The following is a 20,145-nucleotide window of genomic DNA, read 5'->3' as shown; positions in this document are numbered from 1 at the left end:
TCCTCCCCCTTGAAGAGGTGTGGAAATAATCCACTTAGGAAAAGGGGAAATGCCTCAGGCATCCTGGGTGTCCCCTGCAAAATCCATCACATAGTGGGTGCTTTGTGAATGTCTGTCTCTTCATAGTGGTGGGAAAAGCTGTGGCTTCCCTGGTGACCAGATCTTTGGGAATGACGAACATGTTCATTCCTTCATTCATTCATCAATCCCAGAATGGTTGGATTTTACCCCAGGGACTCATTTTTTAAGATCTTACACAATTCAAAACCTACATAATTCAAGACTAATCCTAACAAAAGATGGCTGGCATGTTTATTCACCAGCTAAGATGATACGAAAATAACAAACACAGTTTACACAATTGATCATATTCGCAAGTATGGATTTTTGAGGAATTTTTTTTAGGTTTTTTCTAAATTAAAAAAAAAATATATATATATATATAATTTGGTTGCGCTGGGTCTTAGTTGTGGCAGGCAGGCTCCTTAGTTGCAGCATGCGAACTCTTAGTTGCGGCATGCGTGTGGGATCTAGTTTCCCCAGGGATCGAACCCAGGACCCCCTGCATTGGGGGTATGGAGTCTTAACCACTGCACCATCAGGGAAGTCCCGAGGCATTTTTAAATCACAAGGCTTCTTGTTATTTCAAAAAGTGCCACCCAAAGCTCATGATTTCAAATGTTTGCAATTCAGGTTGGCATGAAATATAGCCGTGATGTATTTATATAAATCTACAATAATATCCCTCTTGTAGCCCCCTCGTCACAACATAGAAACGAAGGGCTCGTCACTCCCCATCTCATTTCCCTGCCTCCCCCAATCCAACGTAACCAACAGCCTGAGTTCTGGCATATCTTTCCCTTGTTTTCCTATATTCAGAGATGTTTTGGAAACTTCGTGTTAATAATTCCAGTAAGATGTAGCCAGGTCCTGCAGTCCTAAGAGCCAAAGCTGCCTCTTAAAAATGACTGCAGATTTTTTCCCCCTCATTTGCTTTCATTCTAGAGCGCTTTGTTTCCGGGCAACAGCGGGGCCTTTCCCAGGAGGGTGGGTACTTTGAAAAAGTGACAGAAAGAGACGGAGGGAAGGAGGGAGGGAGGAAGAGAGAGGGAGAGAGAGTCTCCAGCTCTTGTTCCTAGAGGTTTAGTACCACGGACAGCTGAGGAGCGGCCGGGTCAGCACCACGGACAGATCCGCCTGAAGGGTTTCAGGACCGCGGACAGTACCGGGAGCCTAATTTTGCCACTGCCCCTGCTAGATGCCTCTGCTCTTTGAGCAGATTTCTGAGCCCACTCCCAACCCTCACTCCCAGAGTCTTCGAATACTGATATCTGAGTAATCCAGGCTCTCCTGGTGCTGACCTCAGAAACTCGGGCATCGAACACTTAACATGCCCCAAAGGGAATTTTGGATTTTCTCCACACACACAAAAACGTGACCCTACTTAATGCACTGCCGGACACTCAGCTGGTCAGGTTCATAGCCCAAAAGTCTTCCTTGATTCCTCCCTTTCACTCTTCCCATTCCGACCATCTGTGAGGGCTCTCAGCTCCACCTTCAAAGTATTCCCTGAATCTGTCCACTGCTTTCCACATGCACTGCCACCACCAAATGCAATTGTTTCTCACCTGGTGTACAACAACCTCCTAACTGGTCCTCTGTACCTATAGCCCCTTCTGTATCATTCCTTATATAATAGTTTCAGTGATGCCTTGAAAATCTAAATCAGATTATATCACACCTTTCCTCTACCCTTCCATCGCTTCCCAACACACCTACAATAACATTCAAAGATGTTACTGTGGGGCTTCCCTTGTGGTGCAGTGGTTGAGAGTACGCCTGCTGATGCAGGGGACACGGGTTTGTGCCCCAGTCCGGGAAGATCCCACATGCCGCGGAGCGGCTGGGCCCGTGAGCCATGGCCACCGAGCCTGCGCGTCCGGAGCCTGTGCTCCTCAACTGGAGAGGCCAGAACAGTGAGAGGCCCGCGTACCACAAAAAAAAAAAAAAAAAAAAAAAAAAAGATGTTACTGTGGGGGACTTCCCTTGTGGTCCAGTGGTTAAGACTCCACGCTTCCAGTGCAGGGGCAACGTGTTCAATCCCTGGTTGGGGAACTAAGATCCCACATGCCATGCGGCACGGTCAAAAAAAAAAAAAAGATTTTACTGTGGGTTTCAAGACCCTGAACGCCTCTCTCACCCTATCCCCCATCACTGCCTCCTTTGCCTGACCGCTCTGGCCACACTGGCCTCCTTGTTGTCCCCCTGGACCTTTGCACATGCTGTTCTCCCTGCCACAGATTCTTGCATAACTGGCTCCTTTCCACCTTCCAGGATTTAGCTCAAAATGCCACCTCTTCAAAAAGACCACCTCCCATCGAAAGTGGCCTCACCATTACTATCACGTAGTTCTACATCATGTACCTCATAGAACTAGCACAAACTATATTTTATTTTATATTTTTGGGTTTATTTGTCCGTTGTCTGTTTTCATCACTAGCAGGTAAACTTCATCAAGTCATATATCTTGATTGTCCTAGTCACCCAAGACAGCATCTGCCACGTAGCAGCTGTTTCATAAGTCTTTGTTGAATGAATAAATTGTCAGCTACTCATGGAGCCCCAAAGAGATGTCAACAGCACTCAACTTCTGGTAGAACGGTGGTCATCTGTGCTGGCCCAAGGTTTGAGAGCTGTGTTGCCAGTCCCCAAGATGACCCCCAAGTTTGGTGATTCACTAGGAGAACTCACTGAACTCATCATGGCTGTGGTTTATTCCAGTGAAAGGATACAAAGCACAATCAGCAAAGGGACAAGGCTCATGGAAATAATACATCTTTACCCTTTGCCACAGCCTCACGGTAATCAGAGTTTACTTCTCCACGCCCTGGCTTGCCATGAGGCTACAGCAAGAGGAAAATGTGTTATGCTACAGCAGGAAGCAGCAGCTTCTAGCTATGATTTATTAATCTTGATTTTATTTCCTTTTTTTTTTGTAATGGCACATGAAACTGGCTTTCGGTTTATAAAGTTTCCTTTGTAAAGGTCCTTTTGAAAGGGTTTTACAAAACGAGATCATTTACAATAAAAATATTAGATAAATGACTATTTACTTATATTCAGATGTTATGTGGAAATGGAAACAGTCATAAGGTGGTATCTATTAATGCAGAGACATGGCAAACGTTGATAAAGAGATATATGAATGACGGAAGTTTGAGAAAAATGAGAGTAAGACATAGAATGAGATTCTAGACACTGTCTCCTCACTGCCTTCTTCTCTTTCTTCACCCAAGAGGTCATTCAGCAGCCTTCCTCAGCTCCCCAGGGCCTTGAGGGAACTCCTCAAACTTGAGTCTATTTTAAGAGCAACCTTTAATTATCTGAACTATCAGGGCCACTTGTGGAATTTTCCCCGTGTTGAGAACCTGGTGCTCAGTAATAATGATAACATGATGACATTTCTTGAGCAGTCAGTATATGTGAAGCATGTGTATTACTCACTTGATGTTCACCATAGCCTGTGAGGTAGGAACTTCATTGTCCCCATTTTACAGATAAGGAAACTGAGACCAAGTTAATTCACTTCCCAAAGTTGCACAGCTGGTTTGTGGTAGATCTGGGTCAGGAGGCCAAGCTCTCAACCCCCTGAAGGCTCCCCGACCTGGTCTCCTGCACTAAATGACTGGTTATTATAGGAAGTAGTGAGGGGTCTGGAATTCCATGGTGGTCCAGTGGTTAGGACTTGGCTCTCTTACTGCCACGGGTTTGATCCCTGGTCTGGGAACTAAAATCCTGTAAACCACTCGGTGCGGCAAACAAACAAACAAACAACAAAGAAATAGTGAGGGGTGAATTAAGAGTCTTACTCTAAAATCTATCTCTCCCCTCTTCATACTGACCTATCCTTGGAATGCCTGGAAGCCCACCTCCTAAACAGCTAAACAAAGGAAGTTTCCCCTCTCAATTATGTGACATAGATGGATACTCGTAAGAAAACCAATCTCAATTCTTTCAGTCTTGTCATGTATCCTCTGGACAAATCATTTAATTCCTTTACGCCTAGTTCCCTTCTCTGGAAAAAAAATTAAAAACCGAGGCTAATAATACCTACCACTTGGGGCTGCTGGGATTAATAAGATAATTTACATACGATGCATTTGCTCATCCTATTTGTTGGATAAATTAGTTATTTGGGCTGTTTTTCTGCGTAACCAGGATTATTCGGTTGTCTCTCCATTGGGAAAAGAAAGTTAAATCCTTACCTCACGTCATTCAAAAAAATTTCAGAAGGTTCAAGCAACTAAACATCTAAAACAATACTGTAAAGTATGAGATCTTACAGGAAAGTGTGTTTATGAGATTAAGGTGAGGAAAAGCATTTAAAAATTGATTTCTTGGACTTTATCAAAATCCAAGACTTCAGGCACTGTGTAAGCAAAGTGAAGAGAAAAGGGACAGGCCACGAGAAAATATCTGCCACAGGCAGAGTAACAGGCAAAGGGTCAATATCCAGAATAAAGAATTCCTGTAAATCAATAAGTAAAAGCTATAAAAAGAAACAAATAGAATAATGCAGGGAGAGTACAAATGGGCAATTCACAGAAGGGAAGATAAAACTGTCCAGCAAACATGTATATTTCCTCCGTCTCCCTAGGAAATGAAGTAAGACTCTAAAGGGAGACTATTTTCCCCCCATCTATGGCTTTGTCAAAAGTTTAAAATTTGGGGGCTTCCTTGGTGGCACAGTGGTTAAGCGGATACCTGCTAATGCAGAGGACACGGGTTTGAGCCTTGGTCCGGGAAGATCCCACATGCCGTGGAGCAGCTAAGCCCGTGCGCCACAACTACTGAGCCTGCGCTCCAGAGCCCGCAAGCCACAACTACTGAGCCCACGTGCCTAGAGCCCATGCTCCACAACAAGAGAAGCCACGACAATGAGAAGCCCGCACACCGCAACGAAGCCCCCACTTGCCCTAACTAGAGAAAGCCCGTGCGCAGCAACGAAGACCCAACGCAGCCAAAAAAAAAGTTTAAAATTTTGATGAAGCCTCCAGGAGAGGCAGTGGTCATTGCATTGTAAAGATGAATAAACAATAATAATAGCAGGTAATAGCTATTAAGCAGTGTATATGCGTTACTTACTTTTTACCTTCAAAGCAATACTGGCTGCTCTGTTTAATCCTCTCTGCTCAGTTGTTTCCGCCAGGAGATTGTGACCTTGCTCAACTGATCCTCCTCAATGCTCAGCACAGGCCTGGCACAAAGTTCCGGCTGAGAAATGGTTTGAAAAAAGTCATTTCCATTCGAGCACTTTATGGGTGGCAAATATTCACGGGGTCTCCCGGGGTGGTGATGTGTCACCTCAGCTTTGGAGTACAGGCAGGATGTCTAGAAGCCCACACAGAAGGGCAAGGACGAGCCAGGAAGAGGAAAAAACCTTTTTGTTCCTTCATTCATTAGGTACTCACTGTGTATGAAAGCTCACAACGACTCTAGGAGGAAGTTGCTGTTATCATCACCACCCTCGTTTTATTTTATATTTTAATAAATTTATGTATTTATTTATTTAATTTTGTCTGCGTTGGGTCTTTGTTGCCATGCGCGGGCTTCTCATTGCGGTGGCTTCTCTTGTTGCAGAGCACGGGCTGTAAGTGCGCGGACTTCAGTAGTTGTGACACACGGGCTCAGTAGTTGTGGTGCACGGGCTTAGTTGCTCCGCAGCATGTGGGATCTTCCCGGCCCAGGGCTCGAACCCGTGTCCACTGCATTTGGCAGGCGGATTCTTAACCACTGTGCCACCAGGGAAGTCCCACCCTCATTTAATTTTATGTTTTTAATTAATTAATTTATTTATTTATTATTTTTGGCCACACCGCTGAGCTTGTCGAATCTCAATTCCCCAACCAGGGATAGAACCTGTGCCCCCTTCAGTGAAAGCACAGAGTCCTAACCACTGGACCGCCAGGGAATTCCCAGCACCCTCATTTTACAGCTGAGCACACTGAAGCTCAGAGAGGTTAAAGTGACCTGTCAAAGTCACACAGCTAATGCATGGCAGAGCGGAAATTCACGCCATGCACTCGCACCCACACCTTGCTCTTAACCACTCTGCTGTGATGGCTGCAATTAGCATCTTATTAACACCAACCCTTCTTTCCCCACCTTCGAGATTACTCTCTCATTCTAGCACCCCAACTAGGACTTACCCCTCTTTTTCCTTTAAATCACCTCCCTTCTTTTCTAGCAAAGAAAAGGGGTCCTTGAGGACCCTCTGCTAAGTGAAATAAATCGGTCACAAAAATACTGTGTGATTCTAGTTATACAAGGCGCCTACAGTAGGCAAATTCAGAGAGTCAGAAAGTAGTCTGGGGAGTTCCCTGGTAGTCCAGTGGTTAGAGCTCTGTGCTCTCCCTGCTGAGGGCCTGGGTACAATCCCTGGTTGGGGAACTAAGATCCCATAAGTATGGTGGTGGCCAGGGGTTGGGGGAGGAGCAGTGGGGGGGATCCTGCATTTAATGGGGACAGAGTGTGATACACAGAGTTCTAGAGATGGATGGTGGTGATGAGTGCATAACAATGTGAATGTATACTTTAAAATGGTTAAGATGGCAAAATTTCTTGTTATGTGTACTTTACATTTTTTTTTTTTTTTTTTTTTTGGCCGTGCGACATGTGGGATGTTAGTTCACTGACCAGGGATTGAACCCGTGCTCCCTGAAGTGGAAGTGCAGCGTCTTAACCACTGGGCCGCCAGGGAATTCCCTACTCTTTTTTTTTTTCTTTAAGATTTTTTGACATGGCCCACTTTTAAAGTCTTTATTGAATTTATTACAATATTGCTTCTGTTTTATGTTTTGATTTTTTGGCCACAAGGCATGTGGGATCTTAGCTCCCTGACCTGGGATCAAACCCACAACCCCTGCATTGGAAGGCAAAGTCTTAACCACTGGACCACCAGGAAAGTCCCTACTCACTCAACTTTTTTAAAAAGAAATTTTAAAGGGTGCTGAAGAGGGGGAATTCTCTCCCTGGGTTTCAGTGTTCTGTAGTCCTGGGTGTGTTAAACCTGCCTCCTGGGCTGACCTGATAATGCGCGAGTGCAGGGACTGTGGTGGTGGAGGGTTAGAGACAAAGAAAGGAAGCTGGCCTCTGCCCCGCATGGGATGCCTTGAAAGCGTCTTGACCAGCGAAAGTCTTGTGGAGGATGAAGCTGGGGGGTTAGACTGGAGACTGGGGTTAGGGGACAGGATCGGGGTGGGGGTTCAGGTGTGGAGTGGACCACAGGGGGCAGAAGCAGAGAAGGGACAGAGCAGGTGGGCTCAGGGATTGATCAATTGGATGTGAGGGTGAGGAAGGGGTCAAGTTACCAATGAAGCCTGCAGAGACTGATGAGGAAGATAGTGGAGCGGGAGTCTCAGGGGACAGGGCGTGCTGGGGGGAGCGGGCAGAGGTGTCTGGGGAATGTGTTTAAATTTGGGTTTCAGGGGCCTGTGAGCCAGCCCTCTCTGTAAGGAAGACCTACGTGATGATTGGTGAGGCAGAAGAAAAGAAGATATTCTGCATATTTGTAATTTATATGTTAAGTTCTACTATGAAAAAGCTTCATATCTACTCATGGGTACAAGTACAGCACTGCCTGCCACTCTCTCTCCATTTTTGGGCTCAACAATCATCATTTGCATGTTTGCTCTGATCCCCTTTTGTCTCTTTATCTCTTTACAGAAGAATTTTAAAGCAAATCTCAGCCATCCCGTCAATACACCCCTGCATACTACAAAAACATCTCTAAAAAATAATAAGACAGACATTTTCTCACCTATTCATAAGGCCACTTCCACATTCAACAAAAACGTTGAGAAATCCTTGATATTATCAAACACCCAGTCCATAATCAAATTTCCTTGAGTGTCTAAAAAATAATTTTTTTCTTCCCAGCAGGTTTCCTTGAGTCTAACTCCAAACATGGTCCCCACATACATTCGATTGTTGAGTCACTAACTTCCCTTTAAATCTAGAGTATGTGCTCTGTGGTTTTAAAATCTGATAAAAGTTTCTGGTTGCATAAACCTAAGCAAGGAAGACCACACTTACAAAAGCTTTTTCATTCACACCAGGAGACCATACTCCTTAAAAAAAAATACTATTCACGAGGACAGTCAGTGGGTTATATCATGCAACATGGGTAATACATACAGTGTCCTAGAACAAGAACATGAAACCAGCTTTAGAGTCTCAAGGTAAATGGTTATACGTCAAGTTATTTTAGTTCAGATAGCTTCCAGCCTCTGAACTAAACTAGGCAAACAGCCTCCTGAATTTCAAGTTGACAAGATATAGAATGAGAATATTAAAGAATATTTAATTTTTTAAAAATAAATTTATCTATTTATTTATTTTTGGCTGCCTTGGGTCTTCATTACTGCACGCAGGCTTTCTCTGGTTGCAGCGAGCGGGGGCTACTCTTCGTTGCGGTGCGCGGGCTTCTAATTGCGGTGGCTTCTCGATGCAGAGCACGGGCTTTAGGCGTGCTGGCTTTGGTAGTTGTGGCACGCAGGCTCAGTAGTTGTGGCTCGCAGGCTCTAGAGCACAGGCTCAGTAGTTGTGGTGCACGGGCTTAGTTTCTCTACGGCACGTGGGATCTTCCTGAACAAGGGCTCGAACTCGTATCCCCTGCATTGACAGGCGGATTCTTAACCACTGCACCACCAGGGAAGCCCTAAAGAATATTTAATTTTAAATTGGATTTTTTAACCCTTATTTGGCAAATCCTTCTCCTCCTCCTTCTTCTTCTTAATGACAGCAGAGGAGAAAGTCATGCTATAGGGGGCTGGAGGGAAGAGTAGGGTCCTTCTCTCTGTAGCTACAGGGATTATGGGGGTAACTCTCTTTTCCTAAAAACTTCTAGCTCTGTGCTTTGGGTTGTGGAATGTGTGTATGTGTGTGCATGTGTGTGTGCGTGCTGTCATTTGGCATGCTGTCTGTCTCTCTCCCCCCACTAGAACGTAAGCCCCAAGAGGGAAAGGAGCTTTGCTTCCCTCACTGCTGTATCTCTGGCACCTAGGAATCATGCCTGACACAGGCATGGTACTCTGTAAGTATGTGTTGAGTGACTAAATGTCTGTCTGTCCTCAGATTCTGAATCCTGTTCCCTGGGAAACCCAACAGAACCCTGGACTGGGGAGAGGAGGAGAAGCCTGCCTTTAAAATTGAGCCTCCTGGAGAGATGCAGTCTCAGGCCTGAGAAGATGCAGGGGCTGCTGTCTCAGGAGGGCAGGGCCTGGGAGAAGCGTGCTTCCCTCACCAAGGACTGCGTGGCTGTGGAGGTTGGGGCCTCTGGCTGTGACAGTGACAAGAAAGGTGAGGGGCAGGGGTCCTGTGGAGGGGGGGAGGTCATGGCAGAGCCTAGGGAAAGACACGACTTCGCTCCTTTGCTCCTTTCAACACAGTTTTATGGAGCCTTATGTCAGTCAGCTTTTGCTGTGTAACAAGTCAGCCCCAAACTGAGTGGCTTAAAGCAACAGTCATTTAGCTGCTAACAAAGGGAAAGACACGACTTCATTCCTTTGCTCCTTTCAACACAGTTTTATGGAGCCTTATGTCAGTCAGCTTTTGCTGTGTAACAAGTCAGCCCCAAACTGAGTGGCTTAAAGCAACAGTCATTTAGCTGCTAACAATTCTGTGGGTTGGCAATGTATGTGGCCTCAGGGGACAGTTCTGTTGCCCTTGCTTGTGTCGGCTCCCGCAGGGCAGCTGCAGTGAGCTGAAGGGCAGCTTGTTCATCTAAGATGGCTTTACTGGTGTGTCTAGCTGGTTTGATGGTGCTGACTTAAAGCCATGTGTCTCCAGCAGGCTAGCCCAGGCTTATTCCCACGGGGGTGGTTGCAGAGTTCTTGGGACCAGCAAGCAAGGGAAAACCCCAGGTCACAAGCACTTTTTTAGCCTCTACTGGCAACCCAGCTGCTCACGGGCCATTGGTCGAAATAAGCCGTATGGTCAAGCTCAGAATCAGTGGGGCAGAGTGGGGAGGGCAGCCCAAGGGTGTGGACACAGGGAGCAGTGAACAAGCTGGAGGCCACTGGGGGCAAAAATCTATCACAAGCACCTACTATGTGCCAGGCGTTAGGGTCTTGCCGTGAAAAAGATGGCTTTGTAGAGCTCCGATTCTTTTTTTCTTTTAGTATTTATTTATTTATTTCTGGCTGCATCGGGTCCTAGTTGCATCATGTGCCATCTTTCATTGTGGTGCATGCGGGCTTCTCTCTAGTTGTGGCACGGGGGCTCAGTAGTTGCGGCACACGGGCTTAGTTGCCCTGCGGCATGTGGGATCTTAGTTCCCTGACCGGAGATCGAACCTGCGTCCCCTGCATTGGAAGGTGGATTCTTAACCACTGGACCACCAGAGAAGTCCCAAGCTCCAATTCTAGAGGAGAAAACAGGCACTAAAGAAAGAAGTTACAAAATAAAGAGAAAGGTCATGTCTGACGAGACGTATGGAGACAGTAAAACAGGATGATTGGTGGGGTGTGACAGTGTGATTGGGGAAGGTGGGAGAAGCACAAGAAGGATCAGTTGTTCCAAGGATGAGGGAACAGCTTCAAGGGCAGCCAGAGCTGCACGTGCAAAGACCCCACATTGGCAGCAAGTTTGCTGTGTTCAAGGGGACCACGGGGAACAGAGCAGGGAGATGGGAGGGAAAAATGATAAAGATCAGCTGGGACCAGTGATGGGGCATCTTGTCGACCTTAGCAAGGAGTTTGCCTGTTACTTGAGTATTGGGAGAGCACTGGAAGGTTTTGAAGAGGAGAAGACAGGATCTCATTTGTATTTCAAAAGATTATTCTAAATCAGTAGTTCTCAACTGGGGGCAATGTACCCCACTGTCCTCCCCAGGCAACATTAGAGATCTTGAATTATCAGAACTGGGGAAATGCTTCTTCCATCTAGTGGGTGGAGGCCAGCAACGCTGCTTAGTGTCCTACAGTGCACAGAACAGACCCCCCCCCACCACCACAGGGATTTCGCAGCCTGAAATGCCAGCAGTGCCCAGGTTGAGAAACTCTGTGTCCAGCTGCGTGTGAGAATGAACCGTAGGATTAGGAGGTCAAGAGTAGAAGCTGGAAGGCCAGTTGGGAGATTCCTGTAACTGTCCAGGAGTGGACAGGGGAGGAACAAAGAGATATCAAGGGTGACCCCTGGGATTTTGGCCCAAACATCTGGCGAAGAGTGGTGCCATTTGCTGAGATGGGGACACCTGAAAGGCACCCCCACAGGAGAATGGGGGCTGGACCTTCTACTAGGAAAGGGTCCTTCCTTCCACAGGAGATGAGCAGATCTGGGACAGAAGTTGTGGGAAATAGAAATGTCAGTTCTGGCAGTGAGGAGGAAGTTTGGGGCTCCCGGCAGGACCTGGGTGCAGAAAGAGTGGAAAATGGCCATCTCTGGTTCAACCCCCAGTTCTATCCAGTTGAGGAGTGAGAAGGATGTTGAGGTTCGAATATGGGGAGATTTCTTCACTGGAGGCTGGAACCTGGGGAAGCCTTGTTCCTCCTGGTTTAACTCTGTGGCTTTTTCTTCTGCTTTCTCACTCAGTTTTTGCCAGAGGCCTATAGAGAAGGAACTACTGTACCCATCTGACAGGTGAGGGAATAGAGGCTCAGGTGGTGGATCACATCAGGTGACTCGCTTTAAGTCTCCCAGGTAGTTACTGACAGAAATGGGATCAGAACTCAGGTCTCTCCTTCTCTCCACCCCACCTGAACCACATGGGCAGTGTGTGTGTGTGTGTGTGTGTGTGTGTGTTTTAGGATATCAGCAGAAGAGAGTTGGCAGACAGGAAGAAAGCAGAACCCATCCAGCTGGTCTGGCCACTCACTCGTGACTCCTTTCTCCTCCATTCCTCCCCTCACCCAGACCTACCTTCTCCCGAGACTGGGCATCCCCAGGAGTGGAGCTCGGTGGAGGAAGACGATGAGTCAGAGGACTCCCAGGTAAGCTGGCGATTCCTTCCTTTTTTGCTGATGCCCCACTCTGCAGATCTCAGTGGGTTGTCGCACTCCCTCAGCTTGGGATTTCCCTGCCCCACAAAAGTCTGTTTGGGGATGTGAGCCCCAAGAGGTCTCCCATGGGAAACAGGACATATTCCATGGTAGTCAGACATCGAGTGGAGGGTCTCAGGTGGTGGGGGTAACTCCACTCATATGTACCCTCCAACCCTTCACTCAAATCCTTCATAAATTAACCATTCATTCATCTGTCCTCTCATTTATTCACCCAAGCATCCATCTGTCTACTCACCCATATACCCATCCATCCATCCATCCATCCATGTGAGGTCATCTGTCTATTGACTTATTCATCCATCCATTGACCCTCCCAACTACTCACCCTTCTACCTATCCATTCATCCATCTACACATTGAACATCCACCATCCATTCATCTGTCCTCTGATTCATCCACCCAGCCTTTCATTTACCTACTCATCCACCCACCCATTCCATCCATCCATATATCCAGTTATCTATATACCCAGTCATCTGCCCATTCATCCATATGCAACCACTCCATCCATTCAACCCACCCACTCATCCATCCATCTATCCACTCATCTATCTACCCACGCATTCATCTATCTACTACCTGTTGGCTGTTGGAAGGATGTGGCTACTATTCATCCACCCATATGCCTACTCATCCATCCATCCATCCATCCATCCAACCATCCAACCACTAAATACCTACTGGGTTTTAATCCAAGTACTGCGAATAAAACCAAAAAGAGTTATCAAGAACATTCCTTTCACTGAAATACCTAGTGTTTTCTGTGGGGGGCATAAGACATCAACATGTGAAATAATAACAGTGGTTCTTTTATTTACATATTTATCTTATACATTAGGAAAAAACCACATAACCACTCTTGGCAACACATGAGGGTCCCATCTGCCAATCATATATCAGAAATCCAACTTGGACTGGCTCGAGCCAGGAAAAGGTTTATTGACACAAGGTGGGGGGAGGCAAGCTGAACAACCAACCATGATAGTGTAGAAATAAGTGCTGGCTGCACGTGAGATAGCTCAATGGAAGAAGAAAGTAACTCTGTGGGCCAGGAGGTTTATTCTTGAATACCCAAGAGACACCACACCTGGGATTTTAGGGATGAGTAATTTCCCAGGCAGAGCAGGGGAGGAAACAGCATGTGCAATGACGGAGGCATGATGTAATAAGGCACATTTGGGGGAACACTGGAGTTAGGGGCATAGCAGGGACTGGGATGAGATCATTCATTCAGTCCACAACTATTTGTTGTGCACCTACTATGTGCCAGGCAGTGTTCAAGGCAATGAGGGTGCAACAGTGAATGGGAGAGCGATGGCTCCTCTTTTCGTGGGCTCACAGTCACCCAGGTAGACAGACAACCGGCAAAATGAGTAGCTAACCTATACTTCATGCTGGATGGTAATAAGTGCTATGGAGAAAAATTAAGCAGAGTTATGGGCGTACGAGGCGAGGGTAAATGTTGCTATTTTAAGAAGATTGTCAAGGAAGTACCCCTGAGAGGGAGCTATTGGAGTACAGACCTGAAGGAGGTGGGGAGTGAGACTGGCAGATATATCTGGTGGGGAGAGGTTCTGGGCAGAGAGGGTACAGCAAGTACAAAGGCCCTGAGGTAGGAGTGCATCTGGCATGTGTGAGGAACAGCGGGGCTGGGGGGTGTTGGTTGGCTGGGGAAGAGTGGAAGGGAATAGTAGAATGTGAGGTCATGGTGGTGATGGGGGTGTATGACGTAGGGTATTGTCAACCACGCTAAAATGTTGGCTTTCACTCTGAGTTGGGTGGCTACTGTAAGGCAGAGAAGGTTCCAGCTTACGTTTCACAGGACCCTCTCGCTGCTGAGTTCCACGCCAAGGAGGTTGGGTGTATCTTTTTTTTTTTAATTTTAAAGAAGTGTTTTTATTTTTATTTATTTATTTATTTGGCCGCGCAGCATGTGGGATCTTAGTTCCCCAACCAGGGATGGAACCCTCTGCAGTGGAAGCGCAGAGTCTTAACCACTGGACCGCCAGGGAAGTCCCCAGGTGTATCTTGTAGGCAGTGGGGAGCCTCTGGGGATTTGGGGGTCTACAGAAATCACTCTGTTGGCCTCTGTGGAAGGAAGGGAGATTGGATGAGGCAGAGGGAGAGGCAGAGGTGTAGGAACCAGTCAGGAACCTCCAGCTGGTTGGAAGTGATCCAGGTAAGACACGCACTGATGTCACACGTATTATGGGACTGACATGATTCTAAGTGGTTCTTGTTATTTTATTTTACATTTTAAAAAAAATATTTTTATTGGAGTAGAGTTGATTTACAATGTTGTGTTAGTTTCAGGTGTACAGCAGAGTGAATTGGTTATACATGTACATATTTTCATTCTTTTTTAGATTCTTTCCCCATATAGGTTATTACAGAATATTGAGTTCCCTGTGCTAGACTGTGGGTCTTTATTAGTTATCTATTTTGTATACAGTATAGTGTGTATGTTAATCCCCAACTCCTAATTTATCCCTCCCCTCCCCTTTCCCCTTTGGTAACCATAAGTTTGTTTTCTACATCTGTGACTCTATTTCTGTTTTGTAAATAAGTTTATTTTCATCATTTTTTTAGATTCCACATATAAGCGATATCATATGATATTTGTCTTTCTCTGTCTGACTTACTTCACTTAGTATGATCATCTCCAGGTCCATCCATGTTGCTGCAAATGGCATTATTTCATTCTTTTTTATGGCTGAGCAATATTCCATTGTATATATGTACCACATCTTCTTTATCCATTCCTCTGTTGATGGACATTTAGGTTGCTTCCATGTCTTGGGTGGTTCTTGTTATTAACTCGACACTCACTAGCTCTCATTATTAATTCATGAGCCCTGTGAAATAGTTAGTATGGTTTCCCTCCCTTTAAGATGAAGCTAGGGTGGGGGAGGTGCCCAGAGACCTCTGTGACATCATTCATTCATTCACTCATTCACTCCGTCATGGCTCATTCAACCAACATTAATGGAGCACAGGCTGGGGCCCGGCAGGGGTGGGCGGTGGGTCCTGACCCAGCTGAGCTTTCTGCATGGACTCAGCCTCCTTCCTATAGGTGGCCCCCTTCCAAAAAAAAAAGAGAAGATCAGGCCATATGGGACCAGAGACCTTTAATATCAATAAGAGGCAGGCTCCACAGCCCTCACCATGGGGCTAACTCAATTTATTTGATTCTCTTAATAGTTCTTGATGTGGGATCCGTTACGATTGTATTTTACAGACAGGGAAACTAAGGCACAGAGAGGTCAAGTACACTTTCCGGAGCACCCAGCTTGTAAGTGGTAGGGGTGGGATTTGAATCCAGTGCCTTTCTTAACCACTAAAGTATCCTGTCTGTCTGGGGACTTTATCCTCCCCCAAGAGAGGACTGGGGATAAGGGGTGAGGGTTTCTCCCCATCCCACTACTCAGTTATGTCCCTCCACCCCTCAGGTGGGGAGGAGTGAGTGAAGGACTGGAGGGGAGGAAAGGAGTTACTTTCCTAATATTTCTTTTTTTTTTAAATTTATTTTACTTATTTTATTTTTGGCTGCATTGGGTCTTCGTTGCTGTGCGTGGGCTTTCTCTAGTTGAGGCGAGCGGGGACTGCTCTTCGTTGTGGTGCGCGGGCTTCTCATTGCGGTGGCTTCTCTTGTTGCGGAGCACGGGCTCTAGGCGCGCAGGCTTCAGTAGTTGTGGTACGTGGGGTCTAGAGTGCAGGTTCAGTAGTTGTGGCGCACAGGCTCAGTAGTTGTGGCGCATAGGCTTAGTTGCTCTGTGGCATGTGGGATCTTCCCGGACCAGGGCTCGAACCCATGTCCCCTGCATTGGCAGACAGACTCCCAACCACTGCCCCACCCAGGGAAGCACTCTGATATTTCTTTGGTTTTTTTTAAGATTTTTTTTTTTGATGTGGACCATTTTTAAAGTCTGTATTGAATTTGTTACAATACTGCCTCTGTTCTATGCCTTGGCTTCCTGGCTGAAAAGCATGTGGTATCCCAGGTCCCCGACCAGGGTTAGAACCCACACCCCCTGCATTGGAAGGTGAAATCCTAACCAATGGACCACCAGGGAAGTCCCCTGACATTTCTAAGAGGCAGAAATTCCCACTCTGTGGCCCCGGACGTAGGAAAGCAGGGAGGAAAAAATAGTCCCATCACTCCCATACCATAAAATACAAGCATGTGTCACAAATGCAAACCTTCTCAGAGTATGAGATAAGGAAAGAAATAGACTTCGTAAAAGTTGCTATAAAATCAAAACTCATCTACAACATTAGAAATCCAGATACTGGTTCCCTTCGAGGTGGGGTAAATGAGGGAGGAAGGGAGCATGAGGGGGGACATTTTGGGGTGCTGATAATGATCTGCTTCTTATTCTGGGTGCCAGTTACACGATTCACCTTCCGGAGATTCATCACGCTTGTAGGATACATGCAATTTTCTCTTTGCATATTATACTTCAACAGAATGTTTTTAGAAGGTTGTCCCATTTCCTTGCAGGCATTTTTTTCCTGGAAGTTGAGACTGAACTAGGATTCTTGTGCAAGGGGTTTATTAAGGAAGTGTGTTCTTGGGTGGAACCTGTAAGGGGTGAGGGAGGCTGGGAAGGAGGAGAGGGAGTGAGGCAAATATTATATGGGTTTAACTGAGGTCCGGCTTCAGTCTGATCCCACAGGGAGCTCTGGAGTGTGAATAGTACCAGTCCTTCTCTGAGCCAGTGGGGAGGCTTTTATGTCCCATCGCTGGCTGTGGACAGCTCTCTGGGGTGAGTGTAACCTTCTAGGTAACTCTCTAGAGAGGTGGCTCCTCTTAGCAAAGGGCATTTCTCAGGAGAAAGGGGGCAACCATAAATATAAACCATAAACCATCAAGTTAGCAGCCAACACTCACAGCAGCTGGAGGAGAAACAAAGAGGAACTAAGTGAGGCACTGACGGGTCCATTACGTGTGGTGTCGTGTGCTTGTGTGTACGTGTAAAATTTTTGGATTTCAGATGAGCCATATTAACTACATTTTCTTCTTTTTTTAAACTTTTTTTTTTTTACATTTTCCTGAATTTATACTCTGCTTTTTAAAAATGGAGGCATACCTGGGACTTCCTTGGTGGTCCAGTGTTTAAGACACTGTTCTTCCACTGCAGGGGGCACGGGTTAGATCCCTGGTCGGGGAAATTGAGATCCCGCATGCCGCGCAGCACAGCCTAAAAAAAAAAAAAAAAAAAATGGAGGCATAAGTATTTCCAATAAAATGCACATGTCAGTAAGTGTCGACACACATATATGCTTGTGTAACCAACCTGCCATCATCCTAGAAAATGCCTTCATCTTCCTTTCCAGTCTGACTCACTCCCTCATCCCAGTTCTGATTTCTGGTCGCATAGATTCGTTTTGCCTTCATATAGAGTCCTACAGTAAATGACATATATTTCTTAACCCCCGAAAAAGGGAAATTATAGCAAGGTTATTATTCTGCCATTTGGTGTTTTCACAACAATATCGTCTGGATAACTTTCCATCCTGATCACTTTCATCCTTTTTAAAAATTACGTTTTACAGCTACCGAATATTCTATACTGCAGTTGTGTCAAGCCCGTTTCCTCAACAGTTGAATTGTTAGGTTATCCTTGTTTTTGTTGCCACAGGAGAATGTATGTTTATCCAGTTGGCTTCATTTTCTGTAGCGTGGATTATTAGGGACTTCATAAGATCTCTGAATGTAGATCCACTGAATCCGAAATTCCCATGGTGGAGCCCAAAATACGTGAAAACTCCCCCAAGAGGTTTCTGATGCTCTGCCAGGTTTGGGACCTGCTGACGTGGGTTATTCTCTCCAGGTTGTAAAAGGAAGGTTTGAAATGAGGTGGCATCCAATGGGGGAGAGCAAGCTAGAGGGAGGAACTGGTCCTTTCCTGAAGATTAGAGATGTGAATCCCATTAATGGTTTATAACATGATTTAACATCTCATAGTACGTGTCCTCTTCATTTCTCTCCTTTTACAGAATGTTTTATGTTCACCACTGCCTAGCTTTCCAGATAACTCATTCATGCCCATTCCCCAAACTTCCCAGATATTTTAATAGCAATTGCATTTAACTCATCGTTATTTTGCAGAAGAATTGTCCCGTTTTAAACATTTTGTCTTCCCATCCTTCGTTGTGGTATGTTTTTTTTTTTTTTTTTTTGGCCGTGCCACGCAGCATGCGGGATCTTAGTACAGGGATCAAACCCGTGCCCCCTGCAGTGGAAGCACAGAGTCCTAACCACTGGACCGCCAGGGAAGTCCCTGTCTTTCCATTCATTCATTCATTTGAGAAATATTTATAAACTTGGACTCTGGGTCAGGCACTGAAGATAGAGCCACGAGCAAACTAAAATCTCTGCCCTCTCTGGACACGGGAGAAAGAGAGCTGGAGAGGGCAGATGGGTGGTCTACCGTGGGGAGGTATTGGGGGATGCTGTTCTATACAGAGTGGTGTGGGTGTGGGTTTCTAAAGATGTGGTGGGAAATGTGGAGCTGGAAGATGTGGCGGAGATATCCAGGCAGGAGAAAGCATAACTGCAAAGGCTTGGAGGTGAGAGTGGCTGGGGCAGAGTGACTTTAGCTTTGGAGGGATCGCTCTGGCTGACACATACAGAAGAAACTGGGGGTGAGGGGAGTGTCAGGATAAGAAACAAGAGTGCTCAGTTTTTAACCCAATTGTTCGGAGGTTTTTTTGTTTTGTTTTGTTTTTTGGTATTGAGTTGCATGAGTTCTTCATATGTTTTGGATATTAACCTTTTGTCAGATGTATGATTTATAAATATTTTCTCCCATTCAATAGTTTGCCCTTTTGTTGATAGTTTCCTTTGCTGTGCAGAGCATTTTGTTTGATGTAGTCCCACTTGTTTATTTTTGTTTTTGTTGCTTGTGCTTCTGTTGTCATATAAAAAAAAATCATTGCCAAGACCAATATGAAGGAACCATTGCCTTATGTTTCTTCCATGAGTTTTGTGGTTTTAAGTTTTACATTCAAGTCTTTAGTCCATGTTGAGTTAATATGGCGGTATGGTGTAAGATAGTGGTACAGTTTCCCATAAAATAAACTCTGAAATTGAATTAAAACAAAGAAAGAAACAAGAGTGATGGTGACTTTGACCAGTGTGGTGATACTGGGGGGAGTGGATGGAAGTGGTCAGCGTCTGGATATATTTGGAATGTGAAGCCAATAGCACTGGCTGGTGGGTTGGCGGTGGGTATTGAGAGACAGCAGTCAAGGGTGCCACAGTTGGATGCCTGGAGGGACCTGAGGGGTAGACTGGGGGAAAACTGCAAGAGGAGCTTTTTTTGGGCCACTGGGGAGGGATATTAGGATATTTGGGAAATGTAAAGTTTAAGATGCCCATGAGATATTCAAGCAGAGATGGCAGGTATACAGTGAGATTTATGTCAGGAATTTAAGAGAGGGTTTGGGTCAAGAAACACACACACACACACACACACACACACACACACACACACACACACACACACACACACACACACACACACACACACACACACACACACACACACACACACACACACACACGTACATGTGAAGATCATTAGAGTACAGGTGGTATTTGAAACTGTGAGAATTTATATATCATTTTGAAATTTTCACCACATGTATCACCATTCTGATATTTCATCTGCTAGGACATAGGTATAGTACTTACTATTGTATATTTATATCTGGTCACTTTGTTGTATATTTTTTATTTGTTTTTATTGAGGTATAGTTAATTTACAATGTTGTGTTAGTTTCAAGTGTACAGCAAAGTGATTAGTTATAGATATACATTAATTTTCTTTTTCAGATTCTTTTCCATTATAGGTTATTATGAGATATTGAGGATAGTTCCCTGTGCTATAGTTTGTAGTTTTTAATTCAAACACTTTATAGCTGATACACTGTCTCATTCCCAATCCTGTAATCCCATTTTCTTGCACGTGACAATGGTGGCTCCCCCTCTGATATTTATAGTTTTTCTTTCTTTCTTTTTCTTTCTTTCTTTCTTTCTTTCTTTCTTTCTTTCTTTCTTTCTTTGTGTGTGTGTGTG

General features: G+C 45.4%; 1 protein-coding gene across 1 annotated transcript in view; it reads left to right on the top strand.

The window, feature by feature from the left end:
• The window catches only part of SMIM17 (small integral membrane protein 17), a 28,373-nt gene that overhangs the window by 8,085 nt on the left and 143 nt on the right, over nt 1-20,145 (top strand). Inside the window, 2 exon segments of the mRNA XM_007472226.1 lie at nt 9,136-9,360; nt 11,914-11,990. Of these exon segments, the coding sequence (XP_007472288.1) occupies nt 9,136-9,360; nt 11,914-11,990 (302 nt within the window).

This window comes from Lipotes vexillifer, unplaced genomic scaffold (assembly GCF_000442215.2).
Source record: "Lipotes vexillifer unplaced genomic scaffold, Lipotes_vexillifer_v1.1 scaffold995, whole genome shotgun sequence".
NCBI lineage: Eukaryota > Metazoa > Chordata > Mammalia > Artiodactyla > Lipotidae > Lipotes > Lipotes vexillifer.
This window is presented reverse-complemented; position numbering and strand designations above follow the sequence as displayed.